This window comes from Poromitra crassiceps (genome assembly GCF_964638095.1).
Source record: "Poromitra crassiceps genome assembly, chromosome: 2".
In the NCBI taxonomy this organism is placed as follows: Eukaryota; Metazoa; Chordata; class Actinopteri; order Beryciformes; family Melamphaidae; genus Poromitra; species Poromitra crassiceps.
Genome location: NC_139624.1, coordinates 94,288,240 through 94,308,363, shown reverse-complemented (window position 1 = coordinate 94,308,363; position 20,124 = coordinate 94,288,240). Strand labels below are relative to the sequence as shown.

Here is a 20,124-nt window from a genome sequence, read left to right as displayed (position 1 = left end):
GATGCTGTAGCTCCCATTAGATCTAAACTAATCTCCGGTAAGAAAAAAGCACCATGGAGAAACGCTCCCTCTGTAAATAACAAAAAAAGAGATTGTAGGAAAGCCGAGCGCAAATGGCGGAAAACTAAACTTCACATCGATTATGACATCTATAAAAATAGTCTTCACTCCTACAACCAGGAACTAAAAAATTCCAGAAAATTCTTCTTCTCCGACATTATCAGCAAAAACACCAATGACGCTCGCACTCTTTTTGCCACTGTTGACAGGCTGACAAACCCCCCCCCCCACAAATTGCCCCTGATCTTCTATCCAATGTCAAATGCAACGAATTTGCGACCTTCTTTAGGGATAAAATTATAAATATCAGACTAACTATTTCCACATCAAGAACAAATGTGGCTCCGCCGCACCCACAGAATAGGTGCTTAATTAACATGACTCAGTTCAATGTCATTGACCACAAGAAACTAGAAGAAACGATACGAGGCCTTAAATCCTCATCGTGTTGCCTAGACACCCTGCCAACAAGCTTTCTAAAAAATGTTTACAGTTGCCTGGCGACCGACATACTGAAGATAATTAATACCTCTCTTCTTACAGGCATTTTTCCAAAATCTCTAAAAACTGCAGTTGTTAAGCCCTTGCTAAAGAAGCGTAGCCTCGACCCCTCTATAATCAGCAATTACAGACCAATATCAAATCTTCCCTTTATTAGCAAAATACTCGAAAAAACTGTCTACCAACAACTCAATACCTTTCTATCCTCCAATGACCTCCTAGATCCTTTCCAATCAGGCTTCCGACCCCATCATAGCACCGAAACTGCGCTTATCAGAGTTATAAATGACATCCGAATGAACACTGATTCAGGTAAAATCTCAATCTTAGTGTTACTAGACCTCAGCGCTGCCTTTGATACGGTTGACCACGAAATTCTATTGGACAGACTGGAAAACTGGGTCGGGCTTTCCGGCACGGTCCTAGAGTGGTTCAGATCTTATCTGCAAGACAGGAACTACTTTGTCTCCATTGGCAACTACACATCTGACCAAACCAAAATGACATGTGGGGTACCCCAAGGATCAATTTTAGGTCCTGTCCTGTTTAACCTTTATATGCTCTCTCTGGGCCTAATTATGCAAAAAAACAAAATAGCTTATCATAGCTATGCAGATGACACCCAACTCTACATAGCCCTCTCATCGGATGACTATGCCCCCATAGAGACACTGTGTCAGTGCCTTGCGCAAATTAATGATTGGATGTGCCAGAATTTTCTCCAACTTAATAAAGACAAAACAGAGATAATTGTCTTCGGCAAAAAAGAAGATAGGCTCAAAGTTACTGCTCACCTCGAATCCCTATCTTTGAAGCCAAAGGACCAGGTAAAAAATCTTGGCATTATTATTGACTCTGATCTAAATTTCAACTCCCACATCAAGCTTATAAGAAAATCTGCCTTCTATCATCTAAAAAACATAGCAAGGATTAGAGGATATATGTCCAAACAAGATCTTGAAAAACTAATTCATGCTTTCATTTCTAGCAGGCTAGACTACTGCAACAGTCTTTTCAATGGTCTTCCCAAAAAAGCTATTAAACAACTACAGCTCATTCAGAATGCGGCTGCTAGAGTTCTAACAAGAACCAAGAAAGCTGAACACATTACACCAGTTCTCAAATCCCTGCATTGGCTGCCAGTAAATCTTAGAATAGACTTTAAAATTCTGCTAATAGTTTACAAATCTCTCAACGGGTCAGGCCCACACTACATCTCTGAAATGCTTCTACACTATGAACCATCCAGATCCCTGAGATCTTCAGGCACTGGTCTACTAATTGTCCCGAGGACCAAATCAAAACATGGTGAAGCCGCGTTCTCCCACTATGCCTCTCATAACTGGAACAAACTCCCTGAACACATTAGATCTGCCCCTACTCTGCCTATTTTTAAATCCAAGCTAAAGACCTTTATGTTTACTCTTGCTTTTAACTGCTACTAAACTACTGCCTCTCTCGACCTGTAATTAAAAAAAAAAAAAAATCCTGTACATTTCCAACAAATGGACTGTACATGTAATAATAATTTGAGTATATATTTTAACTAAAACTGTCGGCTGTGTTTTTTATGTGTTTTTTATATGTGCATTGCTTTGCTGCTTGTTTTTTCGATTATTTTTTTGTAAAGCACCTTGAATTGCCTTTGTGTATGAAAGGTGCTATATAAATAAAATTTGACTTGACTTGACTTGACTTAAACTCCCTAATGAATTGGCACAGCTACAACTGTCCATGACCAGGCATCGGCATCACCTCATTTTTGTCTCCTGTGTTTTGCTGCTGTTGAAGTGCCCTGCACACTGAAGACGCTCATTTGTGGTGTTGAAGTGTTCATTTGTTGAAGCTAAATAGATCAAACTTTTCTGGATGCAGTTAAACAAATTTGGAGTTATAAAACAACTGGCTAATCCTCAATTAATGTTTGTAAACTAAGGAGTTGGCTATGACCTATCCCAGTTGGGGTTAGGGTTAGTTTACAGTGGGTTCTAATAGGGACCACACTAGCTAATAAATGTATGGTAAGAAGAGCATAGAAACTATAGCCAAGTCAGCCACCAACCTCAGTAAGTGAGTTACCAAGCAGCCAAATCTGTCAGAGCTTTTTTAGTCTATTACAGACAGCAAGGTGATACACCCTGTAGGCCTATTAAATCAACCTAGAATTATTATTATCAGCATTGACTCTTGCCACTCTTGTCAATAAAGTTAATGATAAAATCTTTCAAACTCAACCAACCTAACACTGATGATGATCCTGATGAAATGTCAGTGTTAGAATAGTGAAGTCTTGCTATAGTATCAGTTGGCTGCCTAAATGAGAACCTACTGTAGGCTCCTCCAGCCTTTTTACCCATACCATGTAGCATCGAGCAACAGTAATGGCCCGTTCCTTTATCACAAACAAACTGGGATGTGGCGGTTTAATGACGTCACATCCGTTTGGTTAGCGTTCCATTTGCAGAAAACTGGGAGCTGGGAAGTTCACTGTTGAATTGCGTCACATCCGTTTAAACGAGTCACATGATGTTAGTCAGATCCACTCGCTAGCCAGGCTAGCCATTGTTAGCAATAACCGTTGATAACAAGGCATTTAGCTGCATTTGGGATACAACCAACATACAAACACTGCAGCAACATGTCCACACAGATAGAAGTTAGACAGTGCTGTGTGTACAGCTGATTTAATGAGACACAAACAAGGCAGAAGTGCTAATAAACAGCATGTACTACGATTTTAACTACTTTTGTTGCGTGGAGCAGCCATCTTGTATCTTTGAGGTTGGGGCTGCTGAGGCTCCTACGAGTTTGGGAGAGAAAATTCGAGCACTGGTGACATCACCATTCGAGCTCATGACCTTTGAACCGTCAGATTACCATTTCCCAGTTATAAAGGAATGCCCCATAAGGCCCGTGTCCACAGACAGTGATTTTTCCTTCATAGCGGAGAGCTTTGGATAGGCTATCAAAAATATGAATGCACAGAGCACTTCCAACGCGCACAGACAGCGCACGGAGCGACTCTGACAGTTAGTAGCTAACATTAGCTAACTAGCATACAATGTAAATAGCAAGCTAACATCAACCCAACCAACAAGATAATACAATTAATAATTCTCACCCGGAGCCTCTCCTCCGCCATGTTTGTTGATATTTTTTCATCCCGCCTCTTCCTCAATTTTGATTAATCGGAAAAGTGACATTGATGACAAGCGCTCTTGTCCAAAAGTTGAACTTTTTCTGCTTGAGGCACCCAGAGCACTCCGCCCAACAACGCTAGCTGCCAAGAGTGCTGAAACCACAGGCGCGGTGCTAGTAAGTGGAGTGCTCCTAGCACGTCTTTACCATAGAAAATTAATTGCAGAAAGGCATATGGCAGCTCAAAAAAATGCTTTCTGTGGACATGGCACCTAAGTCAGCACTGCCACTATGCGTTCAGTGTGCCTGTGTGTTGTGTGTCTGTAGGTGGCTGTGGTCCAGTACAGTGATACGCCTGTCTGTCTGTTGTGTGTCTGTAGGTGGCTGTGGTCCAGTACAGTACACCTGTCTGTCTGTTGTGTGTCTGTAGTGGCTGTGGTCCAGTACAGTGATATGCCTATCTGTCTGTTGTGTGTCTGTAGGTGGCTGTGGTCCAGTACTGATATGACTGTTGTGTGTCTGTATGTGGCTGTGGTCCATACAGTGATATGCCTGTCTGTCGTGTGTCTGTAGATGGCTGTGATCCAGTACAGTGATATGCCTGTCTGTCTGTTGTGTGTCTGTGGTCCAGTAGTGATATGCCTGTCTGTCTGTCTGTCTGTTGTGTGTCTGTAGGTGGCTGTGGTCCAGTACAGTGATACGCCTGTCTGTCTGTTGTGTGTCTGTAGGTGGCTGTGGTCCAGTACAGTGATACGCCTGTCTGTCTGTTGTGTGTCTGTAGGTGGCTGTGGTCCAGTACAGTACACCTGTCTGTCTGTTGTGTGTCTGTAGTGGCTGTGGTCCAGTACAGTGATATGCCTATCTGTCTGTTGTGTGTCTGTAGGTGGCTGTGGTCCAGTACTGATATGACTGTTGTGTGTCTGTATGTGGCTGTGGTCCATACAGTGATATGCCTGTCTGTCGTGTGTCTGTAGATGGCTGTGATCCAGTACAGTGATATGCCTGTCTGTCTGTTGTGTGTCTGTGGTCCAGTAGTGATATGCCTGTCTGTCTGTCTGTCTGTTGTGTGTCTGTAGGTGGCTGTGGTCCAGTACAGTGATACGCCTGTCTGTCTGTTGTGTGTCTGTAGGTGGCTGTGGTCCAGTACAGTGATACGCCTGTCTGTTGTGTGTCTGTAGGTGGCTGTGGTCCAGTACAGTGATACGCCTGTCTGTCTGTCTGTTGTGTGTCTGTAGGTGGCTGTTGTCCAGTACAGTGATATGCCTGTCTGTCTGTTGTGTGTCTGTAGGTGGCTGTGGTCCAGTACAGTGATACGCCTGTCTGTCTGTTGTGTGTCTGTAGGTGGCTGTGGTCCAGTACAGTGATACGCCTGTCTGTTGTGTGTCTGTAGGTGGCTGTGGTCCAGTACAGTGATATGCCTGTCTGTCTGTCTGTTGTGTGTCTGTAGGTGGCTGTGGTCCAGTACAGTGATATGCCTGTCTGTCTGTCTGTTGTGTGTCTGTAGGTGGCTGTGGTCCAGTACAGTGATACGCTTGTCTGTCTATCTGTCTGTCTGTTTTGTGTCTGTAAAGCCACTTTCAGACATGAACTCCGGGTCAGGTCAGGGTTGCTTCCCCTGAGCCTGACCCGGGAGATACGTGAAGTGTCCCCTTTCAGACATGAGGCATGTTGCTTTCATACATGTGGAGCACCTCCGAGTGTAGAGTAGAGAGGGGGCGGGGGTGGGGGGGAATTTGGGCATGACCACACAATGGGGAGTTGTGAAAACTGACCACACAGCTGTACTTCATTGTCTGAGCATAGCCTTAAGTGAATCGCATTGACATTCAACAAACTATCACGACATGCAGTCTGAAAACAAGTTGCTAAAAATACATAATGGGCGATAACTGCCTAACGTTCACAGGATATAATCATTTGCGCATAACGTTAGTAATTAATTAAACAACCCTACAACTCGCGCCCAGATGCATTGATTTCCTCGAGTCTCAAGCACTACAAAGAAAACAGGTCCATGTTCAGTCCTAAAATGCATCAATCCTACTAGAATTATACAGAATACAGGAAGCTAGACGTTTTTACCTTCAAAATAAAATAAATGTTGTATTACTTAGTAACAAAAAATCAGAACGGTCGACTCAATACGGGTTAAAATTAACTTTTCGAAGGGAGCAGATATTCTTCCAGTTTATCTCTGTTCTCTATTTTTCGGATCACACACACAAAAAAACATTACACGTGCATTTACCTTATTTAATTGCGAAGGTTATACCCGGAAGTTTTCGTTTTATACTGCCTGACTTGACGCTACTTGGAATTTGCGGTTCTGCACGTGAATCTTCACAAACGCTGTGTAAACGTTAAATCAGGGTTCGAGTTATAGTCAGATAGCTATGGGGTCCCCCTAAATCGGCGGCCCCCGGAGGGGGTCGCCGAAAAAAAATTGGGCCGTTTTTTCCTCAAATTGTGGCCGTTTGAAGCCAGATTTAGAGGAATATCTAATTTTAAATTAACATTCGGTTTAGACTGTTGTATGATGTTATTATTCAGTCTTACACTTGCATCTGATAAAATACAACAATTTAATTTTACAAATGAGACAAAATTGCTTAACTTAAATTAACATTTATTTAACTCTGTCTCTGCACTTATAAATCAAAAACTACAAAAATAAATACATAATGCTCATACAATTTGCTTTCCGAGCAGTTCTCTGCACTCAGCAAGAAACGCTATCTAAAAACAACAACAAGAAGAAAACAGATGAATGGGGCAGCCATCCCCTACGCTACCGTTGCATAGCAACAACAGACCGGAAGTTACCAGAGTAGGCTAACCTTACGAACAAACCCCTTGTGCACAGGTAATCAAGAACTTGTGAATGAAAAACAAATTGCAACAAACAGCAGCATATTTCAGCAGATACAGTAGCAGCATCTTGTTAGAACAAAAACAACTGTAGGCGTAATACTTACAAAATGAAAAATCTCAGACTCCTCTCCTCTCCTCTCATCATCAGACCATAACGTTAGCTTACCTACTAGCTAGTAGCAACCTAGCTGTTGCACTAACAGGTCGTTGTCCCTTGTCTGAAGTCGTTCTTTGTTTCTTTCTGAAACCGAAGCTATCCAGGCTTGTACACCCCGTTGGCAGCTTCAGCCTTTTCTTCAGTGGCATGATAACGCTATACTAAAGATTAATAAGATCTTGTTGGCTCAGGCGGCTGTTTACATCACGTGATGGTTGCATGTTGTGGCTTCTTCTCCCTGCAACTCGGTTGTAGCAGTAGAACACGCGCTCATGGGCGGCACATGGTGGCTTGGAGGTGAAATGCAGCCTATTTCACACAATTCAAACGGTTGTTTTGGGAAAACTGAAAACATGTTTCTTATTTAGCCTATTTATCTAGTTAACATAAATAATAATAATTCTTCCATCGAAAAATGTGTTATTTGGAACACAAAAAAGGAAAAAATAAATAAAAATAAAAAAGTTATATTTGTGGGGGTCCCACAGGTGTTCTGGACTATGGGGTCCCAGACTCTAGCTATGGGGTCCAAGACCCCATAGGTCCCCCCATAACTCGAACCCTGCGTTAAATCAAAGGCATGAACGCAACCACATCCAGATGGCAGATACCCTACCTAGCGATGTCCAATACTGGGAAGCAGGACGACCCTCGCGTCCAAAAATGCTCTATTTTAAATGTGTGTGCTGTGCAAAGCTATGCAGAAATGAAATAAAATCAAAGCCATGAGCGTTTCAATCCAGCAACATGGATGGTTGGCTGACGCACACGGAGCAGGTTTGAGCTTCATTTGGAAAAACTGAAACTGCATGATGTTTTTTTTGCTCGCTCATCGACTATTTATATAATAATAATCTGTCACGCTGGCTTTCTGTCTCTCTCCCTCTCCTCATGCACTCACTGAGCTGGCTACTTCACGGGGCTCTGGAGGGGAGGGGGGACCTATCCGCCCCTGTGACTACCTCGCACCGTAGTGTCTCCTCCGGATAGTAGGAGGGTCGCGGGAGCGCGCATAGCTCACCAAAATGTGTTCATACTAGGGGTGCACCGATCACGTTTTTTGCCACCGATCACCGATTGCCGATCACCTATGAGCAGTGTTGGGGAAAGTTACTTTGAAAAGTAACTCGTTACTTATTTAGTTACTGCCTTGAAAAAGTAATCCCGTTACGTTACTTAGTTACCCACTGACAAAAGTAACGCGTTAGAGTACTTTAAGAGTACTTTAGTTCAGAGTACTTCTCCGTTAGAGTACTTTAAGAGTACTGCTGCGTTAGAGTACTTCAGTTTAGAGTACTTTTGCGTAACAAAACATGAACACCCCTTTGTGATTCCATGCACATGTTGGATATTGTCCCTTGCAATTTATTAATTCTCTACCTTATTTAATTTCTTAGCCAATCCATAAAGTTAAACTGTAACTCTGCAAGCTTTAATAAGTAATAACAGGAATGACAGATGCTATAGCCATTTTACAGCTTTTTATTAACGATTCATTCGTTTCATTAAAGAACAAACCAAAGCATGGCTACAACTTTTTTTTTTGCAATTCAACTTCAAGTTTTTCTTTTCACTAATGATTCAGTGACAAAATCAAAAACATGCTTTGCCCTACTACCATGTATTACAAAAGTATAAAAGTGCAGGCTCACAAATAAACTAAAATAGTGCATTTGGCTTTTCAAATGAATCAGATTCACTCGACCAATATTCCTTCTGCTATTCCCACAGCGAACTGAGCAGATAAGAAAATAAAACATGAGGTAGTTGCCGACATAACGTTTAAAATTAAAATGTGCTAAACGTAGCATCCATACAAAATAAAGTGCATGTTTAGGCCTAGCCTAAACATAAAATAAATACCTTGCAACAAATAAATGCAGTTACTTACAAATTAAATGACTGAGTGAAATATTCCACGAAAACATGCATACAGTACATGTAAAAACATTTTTAAAGTGCAGGGTCAAACAGGAAATAAACTAAAAGTGCATTTGGCTTTTGAAATAACAGATTCACTCAATATTCCCTCTGCTATTAAACGATCCAACAGCAAAAAGAGCACACATGAATATGCCTGCCTATAAGAACCTCAAAATGCAAACTAAAGCAACTAATTTCAAATGTGTCAGTCAGTAGTACTCGGTATCCCTGTCAGAGCATAATCAGTCAATCATCATCATTCATTCATTCTTCTCACTCATTCATCCACTAACCCCATTATTCTATTCAGATGACATTTGAAATGCAACCATGGGTCGTGGCAGGTTGAGAGGTGCTTGTGTCTGTCTGGATGTCTGTCAGTCCGTCTGTCTGTCTGGATGTCCATCTGTCTGTACGTCTGTCTCTGACCAGACGTCTGACTCACCCAATCGAAAGCTTACTCTGCTACTCCAAAGTGGTGATTGTAACGCATGAGAAGAAGCTTTTCAAAACGCTTGTCGGATAGTCTGTTCCTCTTGGGGGTAAGAACAAGATTTCCCAGGCTAAACAGTCTCTCCACATGTAGACTCTACGGTAGACAGCGGTAGCATGTCCTCCACTACGTACCGAGCTACAAGCTTGTTGACTTCCTTCACAGACACCATACTGAAAGTTAGCTTTTGCTGTTTCGGAGGAGGTGTCCCGGTGTCCTCCTCGGGTCTTTTTTCCTCCAGAGGTATTGCGCTGTGTTTAGCTTGCAGGTGTTTCTTCAAATTTGAAGTGGAATTCCTCGCAGTTGACAGAGTCTTATCAACTCCTCGGCACAAGTTGCATTTCACGATTATGTTCTTTTCCTTATCGTTGACAACTTTGAAGTATTGGGAAAACTTCCAGGAGGAAAACGCTGTTTTCTCTGCAGCGGCCATTTTGCGTAGTAGTGACGAGCTTGCCCGGGCATGCGCACACTGACATAAACACTGCCGTCACGTGATAAGAATCACAGACAGAGGCAGCGGAGATTTTTTTCTCTCTGTGACAACGAGAGAAGCAAAAGAAAGAACGCAATTTAAAAAGTAACGCACTGCTCATTTGAAAAGCTAACGCGTTACTGATTACATGTATTTAGAAAGTAACGCGTTACGTTACTCGTTACCTCCGAAAAGTAATCTGAGTACTCTAACGCGTTACAATGTAACGCGTTACCCCCAACACTGCCTATGAGAAATATCTGCCCAACCGATCATCGACCGATCACCGATTACCGATTACCGATCACCGATATATATATATATATATATATATATATATTTATTTATTTATTTTGTAAGCAGCTATAGCAGTTTCCATTTTACATATAGGCCTACATTTCATGCATCAAATTGAAAGTGCAGCACATTTTCTTTTTTTCTACATCAATATTTTATATTTTGTAGGCTAAAGCAAACCGCCAACATGATTTTACAGTACAGCAGTATAGGCTCTTTACAGCATTATGACAGGAATAGTAGGATTGTGTGTGGTCTGGAAAAAGGAGGCAATAAAATATACAAACAGGTCAGTAACCAAGCTTGCTGTTATATAGGCCAATTATAGTGATAATTAACAACTAATAATATAGAAATGATAATTAGGTCAACTGTAAGTCAGTTACTCTTAAACACCAGTCTTGAACCATGACTAAAGCCAAAGAGCTCCCACTCATAGAACCGGGGTTATGCACAATAACCGTCATACATTGGGATCCGCATCGAACGAACATCAAAAGGACCCGCCCATCGAGGCCGAGTTACAGTGTTATAATTAGCAGCACTATGAGTGCGATCTACATAATGGTGACAGGGTATCATGACGGGAGAAACAACAGAATCACAAGCTACACACGAGCTAAACTCCATCTGAGTAGTGGCATTAATTAGCGCAACAGACAATCAAACCGCACTAAGTGCACGCCTAAACAAACGTTATTGCAATGATTGCAGGTAGATCGATCTAAAACCAAAAGGGAATGCAATACAGGAATATTAACATAATAATGACTTACTGGTTGGTCATATACGCACACATGGAAGAAAGGGATTAGAACATGTTCAACTGTCCAAAGAAAGAAAGAAAGTCCGTCTGAACGGAGCGCACATCCACATACTCAGCAGCACACTTTCGCTTCCTTCAAAGTGCCCGCGGGAACATCAATGCTCGCTAGATGTGGAAATTGTCTGTGTGTGCGCGTGCACTACCCCGACTACCACCGTGTCAATCTGGGACTTTAATACACACGGACTTAACAGCATGCAAATGCCTCGGTAGGCGGGAGGACTGGAGGTAACTTCTCTCTGCTGAGTCTGCTCTAATCACCAGCTGATTTGTGTGATTCAAAGACGCAAGGGGTGTGTTGACAGTCTGGTGCGCTGTGTGGAGGTGAGTACACTGACGAAAGCAAAGCGTGTGCTTTGCAACACAATGATATAAACGTTAGAGCACAATATGAAAGTTAAACGATAGACATTGAAGACATGAAAATGGGCTGCCTCATGTTTCTCACGTGCAGCATGATCGGCTATGCAATCGGCGACAATAAAGAAATATCTGCAGCAGCAGATCACATATTTGAGGTCAAAATCGGCCGATACAGATTGCGTGCCGATCGATCGGTGCATCCCTAGTTCATACATACACCGCCATCCGGATGCCCTCTAGATAACTCCCGAATTCCAAGGCATGTCTGAAAGCGGCTTATGTGGCTGTTGTCCAGTACAGTGATACGCCTGTCTGTCTGTCTGTCTGTCTGTTGTGTGTCTGTAGGTGGCTGTGGTCCAGTACAGTGATACGCCTCGTCTGGAGATTCCTCTGGGGAAACACCAGGGTGGAGCTGAGCTCATCCAAGCCATAGAGAGCATCTCCTACCTGGGCGGGAACACACAGGCAGGAATGCTTTTGTCTCTGTCAACGACTCTATCATTCATCGGTCTACACAACACAACACAACACAACCATGCATGCACACACATTGCCTGCTCTTACTGTGTGTTCACATTGTCAGCAACTTGGTTGATGTGTCATTTAGTACTGTAGTCTTTCAAATAGAAGTTTCAGAGAGCTGGGTCACCTTTCTAATCAATTTCCCACCCATTTTTCACTTGCCAGAAAGAACAATTATTCATCAAACAAAATCCCATCGGTATTCACCTTATGTAGAAGAGACAATCTGGCTTGAGAGACTAACAGGAAGTGTAAACACAATCGGAACCGATTGTGTTTACAATCGGAACCGATTGTGTTTACACTTGTTATCTGGCTCTTGACTAACCTGACGCTGCCAGATGGTTTGTTTTCAAATAACCATCCAGTAACGAGTCACTCTGGAAATCATTTCAAATGGCAGGCACTTTCAAAGAATACCTGGCAGGTGATGAACCATCTGTCTATCACCTATCAATCACATCTATCATGGGCTCGTTCTCGTCATCGTCGTCACTCCTAAAGCCTGCTCGTAGCTGCCTCATAGGATGCTGATTGGTGCGAACCACTGGTGGTTCAGATTCAAACCAGTAGCGTGGCAATATGGAGTTGTCATGTGATCGTGATCTCATGATCTCGCGTGAACCCAGCTGCCTCACAAGGTTAGCTCTTGACAGCCATGACCATGAAAAGACAAGCAGCTTGTCAGCATCCACACATTGGTTGAGTTTACGATTGCTCGGTGCTATAAGAAACAAATGGACTTCTGCTGACTTGATTGTGTTGCTCACGGTGTGAACACGTGGTTCATCTTATGTTTGTGTATAATTTGACCGTCACATGCACTCTCTTCCCTGCAGTGAGCAATGCCTGGAAGCTGGTGAACCGATCACATCATGGTTGTTTTCTGACTGTGTTGCAGACGGGCAGAGCCATTAAGTTTGCTGTGGACCACGTCTTCTCCTCCTCCCAGCGGGTCAGCCGAGTCAAGAACCGCATAGCCGTGGTGGTGACTGACGGCAAGTCTCAAGACGATGTGGTAAATGTTACACTGCCATGCTCAAGGGCACAGGTCAACCAAGTCTAGTTTGGTTGTATAGCCCTCAATTACAGTTACAAAGGGTTTCACAGGCCGTTCCGGTAGCTCACCTGGTAGAACGCGTACCATTAAGGCTTAGTCCTTCACACAGCCGACCCGAGAATCCGACCTGTGGTAATTTGCTGCATGTCCTCCCCTCTCTCCCTCCCTGCTTTTCTGTCACTGGCTAGCACATACTATCCTATCAAATTATGGTAAAAATGCCTAAAGAAATTATCTAAAAAACAAACAAACAATGGGCTTCACAGGGTCCACTTGATCAAAACAACAAAAGAAAACAACACCCCCAACCTTAGACCCTCAATGAGAACAAGGAAAAACTCCTACAGTAACCTCATGAGGAAAATCAATGGAAGAAGCCTTGAGAAGGACCATCACAGAGAAGGTTCCGCTTCCAGGACAATGGATGCTGAGAGTGGGCAGATAATCACTCTCCCGATTTTTAAACCTTTCTCCTGCTTCATAGTGATACAAATCAAATGGGTGTTTCTCCATATAGGTAGCAGCACATCTTGATAGGTAGCACATCTTGATAGGTTTACTGTCTTTCAGAGGCTGTAGCGGGCCTAGTCTTAAGCCAAAGCGAAGTTTCTGGTATCATATGACACTAGATCCACGTCATGTCGGGGCGGCTGTAGCTCAGGAGGTAGAGCAGGTCGTCCACTAATCGCTTTGGATAAAAGAGGTCGGTGGTTCGATTCCTGCCTCCTCTAGTCTGCATGTCGAAGTGTCCTTAGGCAAGATACTGAACCCCAAATTGCTCCTGATGGTGTGCCAGCACCCTGCGTGGCAGCCTGCCGCCATCAGAGTATGGGTGTACCTACTGACTGTAAAGCGCTTTGGATAAAGGCGCTATATAAATGGAGGCCATTTACCATGTCGGGAAGGGGGCTAAATAATGTTCCGAAGTTAGGCAACATTTTGGCCAGGGGAAAACCATTTTCAAAGAGGTCCCTTGACCTCTCACGTCAAGATATCTGAATGAAAATGGGTTATATGGGTACTAGTCTCCTAAAACAGATGCGTTGGCTCTGCTTTTGCCTACCAGTCTGTACTTGGTCAAAACAGAAAGGAAAATAATGAACAATGATAGGGGGATGTCCCGGGTGTCCCGCCTAAAGGCAGGTAATTAGAGAAATACGAGTCCCGCCGATGTCCCGCTCACTCGTATTTCTCCAATCTGCATTGGTTTGATTACATGTGTCGTGATTAGTCGAATACCATTGAACTTCCTCCAGTCTGAAGAGTTTTTCCCGCAACTTCCTTTGACCACGCTCTGTGGGCCTGAAGTACAGACTGGTGCATTTGAAGAATGTAGAAGAGACAGTCTGGCTTGAGAGACTAGATGGATACCCACCAGTCTCCCCTTTACAGATAATGTAGCATTTTTAAATAGGTTCAGCATTTGCCGGTACCCCAGAAAATCTCCTTCTTTTGCACACCCTAAAGTTGTCAGGTATGTTAAATGTTGATAACAAGATGAGCAAGGTCAAGGTCAAGGTAAACTTTATTATCCCATAGGGAAATTCAGGTGGTCAAAGGTGCAAACATAGAAACATATAGGAACATAAGGAGCTTTAAATCACATGAAGACATCGAAGGTGCAAACATAAAACATGTAAGAGCATAAAAACATTAGATCACGTGAGACCTAGCAATTTCAGTTTTGTGTACTACATGTCTCCGTGCAGTGCACACACGCACGCGCGCACGCACGCACACTCACACACACACACACACACACACACACACACACACACACACACACACACACACACACACACACACACACACACCAAAAACATGGCAACAGTGCACTGTGCATACAGGTAGTTATCATCGCCCTAACACATTAAAAGGAGGGAAAAACAGAAAACAGGCTATTAGGTTTTGCGTTTACTTTTCGTCCTGTCTTGTTCATTTAGCACTCTGATTGCAGATGGAATAAAGGACTTGCTGAACCGGGTGGTTCTAATTTTCCTTTGCAGCAGTGGTGTAATGTAACAAAGTATATATACTTAAGTACAGTACTTAAGTATTTTTTCTGAGTATCTGTACTTTACTTGAGTATTTATATTTCTGTCAACTTTCACTTTTACTCCACTCCATTTCCCAAATAAAATGGATACATTTACTCCACTACATTTCCCCCAAGCATCTTAGTTACAAAGTAAAATCAGAGGAAATTGCGTAGCCTGCAAGCAATCAGGTTTGTCAAATCAGTGCTCCTAGTTTGCAAGTTACGTTAATCACGATCCACACGCCATTCCATTTGGTGGCTGTAATGCAACATAACGTTGTTTGCCAGCGGCTATAAAAGTCAAGAAGAAGAAATAGACTTCCACTCAAGCCCAGGCATGTCTTTTACTTGATTTATTTAACAGCATTTACTTGTACTTTTTACTTTCAATACTTAAGTACATTTAATATCAGAAAATTACTTTTGATACTTAAGTACAGAAAATATAAAGTACTTTAAGACTTTTACTCAAGTAATATTCTAATGAGTGACTTTGACTTTTATCAAAGTCTTTTTCTGGGAAGATATCTTTACTTTTACTCAAGTATGGTTTTCGAGTACTTTATACACCACTGCTTTGCAGCATCCTTCCTTTGCCCCGGTGACTGAGTTGGAACTTGCTGTGTAAGGGGTGAGCAGGGTCATTGATGACGCGCTCGGACTTGCCCAGAATGAGATCTTTCCACAACTGGGCAGCAGACATCTGATCACAGTGTTAATTTTGTCGGCTATTTTTTTATTTAGTCTTAGTCTTAGTTCCGTGTTAAATGTCCTTGTTAGTCTGTATCATATTTAGTCAACCTCATCCTGTTTTTATTTAGTCAAGTTTTAGTCGCAGGGTCATCGGGTGTGATTATCACACCCGATGACCCTGCTTGCCATCTTAATCATGCGCTGCAGTTTAGCTTGGTCTTGGTTGTGCATGTTCCCAAACACATAGATCAGGCCAAAGGACAGGATGCTCTCAAAGATAGCCTTGTAAAACAGTTGCAGGACGTAACGATCAACATTAAACGGTTTCAGTTTTCGTAAGAAAAACAATCGCTGATGCAGCTTTTTGACCTTAGCAGTGGCACATTCATTGAACTTCAGCTGGTCATCAATTTCTATCCCTAGATATTTATAGGTCCTAACTCTTTCAATAGGTGCCTTGTTAACAAAGGTGGATGGTACTCCGCCTGAAGTCTATGACCATTTCCTTTGTTTTGGTCACATTGACCTGAAGGAAGTTGTCAGAGCACCATTTACTGAAGTACTCCACCTCTTCCTCAAAGCTGCTCAGGGAAGCGTCATCAGATTTGAGGAACCCCACCAGGGCGGTGTCGTCTGCGTACTTAAAGTAAGTGTGAGTGGAGCCTAAGGCTCGACACTCATTGGTGTACAATATGTACAGTATGGAAGACAGAACACAGCCCTGGGGGGCTCCTGTGTTGATTAATTTTAGGAGAGAAACCACTGTATTAAAACGGACCTGCTGAGAGCGGTTCAAAAGAAAATCATTAATCCAAATAATAAGCCTAGGATTCACATCATAATCCATCAGCTTGCTCACCAGCAGGTGGGCTGAATGGTGTTAAATGCACTGCTGAAATCAATGAACACTATTTCACAAAACTGTGAGGTTGTTCTAAGTGTTCATATATGCTGTTGGTCATTGTCATCATCATCAAGATGAGCATTAGTACTGTACACAGAATAAACCCAGTAAGGAAGCTTAGGTAAAGAGTCTGGATCAGTTGCTGGACATTCGATCACCATCGTACAGGAGTCTTTTGCCATTTCTATAGAAGGTTTGCTTTCACCACAGACACCCTATCTTTCTTTAGGTGGATGCAAGTGTGGAGGCGCGATCTCAGGGTGTCATAGTGTTTGCTGTGGGAGTTGGCAGTGAGATCACCACCTCAGAGCTGGTCTCCATCGCCAACAAACCCTCATCCACCTACGTGCTGTATGCCCAAGATTACACCACCATCGATCGCATCAGGGACTCCATGGAGCAGAAGCTCTGTGAAGGTCAGAAAACATCTAGTTCATTGTTTCCAAATGACTGGGTCGGGACCCACAGGTGCGTTGCAGGAGATTTTATTTAGGTCGCTAAATACATTAGCAGGATTTCTTCTATATTGTTTTACTGAGAGGAAATAAAAACAATGAGACAGCCATGCATTTATTTGGTCTCATTCATAAAGTAGGCTATTTGATGTGTACATGTTTTCAATATCATGTGCATGAAACACAGTTATGATTAACCAAATGTATCTCTTCGCAATGGCTGATTTACCTTTTGAAGATAATATAAGGTAACGGTTAACTGGAATGGAACTGGCAGTAAAATGGTCAGGAATGGTGGTTTGTCATTAAAAAAAACGGGGCCTGAGTTATGAAGCGTAAATGCGAGCCCTATAAGTAAAAAGCTTGTGCTAATGTAACGGCGTTGTGTAGGTGGTACTTGCAGCAACCCATGTTAAGGGCTTGCCCAGGGGTGGATTCGAACTGCCGACCCTCGGCTTGGGAGTCCAACATGTTAACCGCAACACCAAGAGAGCTAGCTCCCTTGGCGGAGCTGGTTAACATGCCTTTATACCTGGGGAGTGAGTTTAACCAATCCACTCGCTACCACTCGGGACTCACGAGGAATCCACGCTGATTCAACTCGGTTACACTAAGATAATCCAGAACTACACACACTGTCGCATAGGCTTCCACGTCACATCACCACTCAACCTGGAGTGTTGTTGATGTGTGCGCTGCTGTGCACTGATTACCCTGGGCTGAACCAGGTGAGGGAAAGAGAATTTCCGTGTTCGTCCTTTGAAGTGATGACGTTATTGACGTATAATATCCCCGTCGACTCAACAGTGTAGTCTCATTCAGCCGTTTGCTAACTAGCCGCCCTTTTAACTCATTGACTGCCAGCCACTTTTGGAGAACGGACGCTCCCAGTGCCAGAGTTTCAGAGCGTTTTCAGTGATTTCTCGAGGCCCACAGAATATTGTGTGATATTACTATGTAAACACCGAACACGCAAAAAGAACAAGGAGACTCTATTGTATCATCAGCAAAAAAAAGTTTATTGATACCATTTTCCGTTCTTTAGTTATCAGCCGGAGAAGATAGGTCAAAAACAGCAAATACAGGCATTTCTATCTAGAAGCTGAGATATTCAGCCTTTTGTGAAATGCAGCATTTCAAGCACATTCACTGACTAGCTAATATTTTCTGATGTAGTGACGTGGTGTAGTTGTGTGCTGCCCTGGGTGCCCCACCCCCCTCTCCCCTCCTCAGCTACAAACTCCTCCCCACACTAGTAACACACAGCCTCACGCACCCAGCGTCTATTTTCGGAGTGCTTTTTGTGCGCCGCCTCCCAGGCAGCGCGACAATGACAAGGAAATGCCAAGCCGGACTGCAGGGATAAGGGTTGGCACTTCGGCGTCGGGTGCTGCCTTTCTGGCGGCTAATCGTGTGAAGAAACTATGCAGACAGACAGACAGAGGCAGAGGAGCTCAGTTGTGTGCGCGGATTGACTGCTGTTGCCAGGCACCGTCAGTTGCAGCCAGAGCAATCTACATGGCTCTGGGCTGCAGCATGAGCGCTTTCTCTTTGATCAGGGGGCTTTTTCAGGCTATATTTCGGACATTTCTCTAATCTGGAGAGCACTGTCGCCACCTAAGGGTTCTGTAAAATAGGTTAGACACATTCAATAGCTCCCATATTGTAAGAGGCGATGTAAGAGGCTTAGATCGACATCCCCCCGTCAAAAAACGCAATTGACGACTTTAGTCGTCAATGGCACTCTACGTCACTAAATGAATTGACGACTAAAGTCGTCATTGGCACTCAATGAGTTAACGGCACGTAAAAGCTTAAAAACTCATAAAAGTGGTCCTCATGTGTGAAGATTATCCTGCTGAACACTGGTTCACGTGTGAATAAGCTTGCATTAACCACAGACCTTATTTGAAGCATCGCGCCAAAAACCCATTCAAAAATCCCATAGGCGAAAACAGTGAAGAACCGGGAGTGTTAGCATCGATGTTTTCCGGACTCATTCCTGCGGCTCTCTATTAGAGACATTATAAAAAAGTGTGCAGTACCCTTTCTCCTACCTAAAGTAATCTAATGTTACACCACAGACCTGTATGGGCGGGAATTATGTAGCCTAATAAAACCAGACAAACAAATTCTCATTTTTAAATCAAGGTGTGTTTTTTCTGCAATGTTGGCTATAGTTGAAAATCAACGTGGCATTCTGAGGAGAGAAGAGTGTGTGCAGGTGCGAGAGTGACATCCATGCGTAATGTAGGCCTATCCAAGCGAGGATTTCCTGCACTGCGCGGAAAATACTGTTTGCGTTCAGGCGTACGCCTGGCGTAGTGGGGTTTTTTGCGCTAAGACGTGCTATTTGGTGGTGTTAAAATTGAGAGCACCCAAGGCTATTTTTTCTAACACATTGCGCTGGAATGCCTATTTTGGCACGGGCAATGCCTAAACCTCTGTTTACGCTCGGAACATAGCGACGGTATCTTCGGCAGAGCGCAAAATGACACTTGCGGGAGGCAGATGATAGGCTAGAGGCCCACGGACACGCCTGGGCCATGCCTACACCTGTGTCTGCGCTTAGATCCCAGCGCAAAACTGGATGGTGGAGGCAGACGATAGCTTAAGATGCAGGGAAGATAGCAATAAGAGGCGTGCAAACGGCAGTGCAAACGATAGCGCTGTACGAAGATAAGGCCCTTAGACTGCCGGGGGGGTTCTTCCCGTTAAAGGGAAGTCTTTTCCAAGACACACTCAGCCATATCTGTTTCACATTCATGTCCCATTCATGTATCTTAAGGCCATGTTCACATTACAGGCAAATCTGATTTGCTGATAAAGTCATTAATCATCATTATCTTGATTGGTTTCCCAAATCTGATTTGGGAGTGTGTCCGCACTGCCACAAATCTGATGCTCAAGTCGGATCTGTGTGTCCAGACCTAAACAGCCTATCTGCATGGGTTGCGATGGTAACGACGTGGTGACCTGGTTTTCCTGCGCAGAAGCATTTGATGATGAGTTGCGAGTGACGTTCAAATCAGATTTGGTGGATCTGCACGTCCGCACTGAAGTCACATCAGTCGAAAGCAGATTGGAAACTACCTCCATATGTGGTTTGGGACAAGTAACACAAATCAGACTTGGAGCGTCCAGACTCATAAAACCAATCTGGATAAAGTCATTAATAGGTCACTAAAGTTCACAAATCAGATTTGGTCTCCTAGTCTGAACATGGCCTAGTAACTTGACTTCTTCCTGGAGTCTTTGTGTCTCCCATTTCCTGCAGGAGCTATGGAAGCAGACGCTATGGACCATGGACTATTTTAGTCCTGTTCTTATTACAGCTGCTACTGTTAC

General features: G+C 43.3%; 1 protein-coding gene across 1 annotated transcript in view; it reads left to right on the top strand.

The window, feature by feature from the left end:
- Nucleotides 1-20,124, top strand: part of LOC310770794 (collagen alpha-1(XXI) chain-like) — a gene marked incomplete at both ends in the record, with an annotated part of 85,450 nt that overhangs the window by 13,420 nt on the left and 51,906 nt on the right. Inside the window, 3 exons of the mRNA XM_083631851.1 lie at nt 11,450-11,569; nt 12,528-12,644; nt 16,551-16,737. Coding sequence (XP_083487977.1) covers nt 11,450-11,569; nt 12,528-12,644; nt 16,551-16,737 — 424 coding nt within the window. The remainder of the gene's footprint in view (nt 1-11,449; nt 11,570-12,527; nt 12,645-16,550; nt 16,738-20,124) is intronic.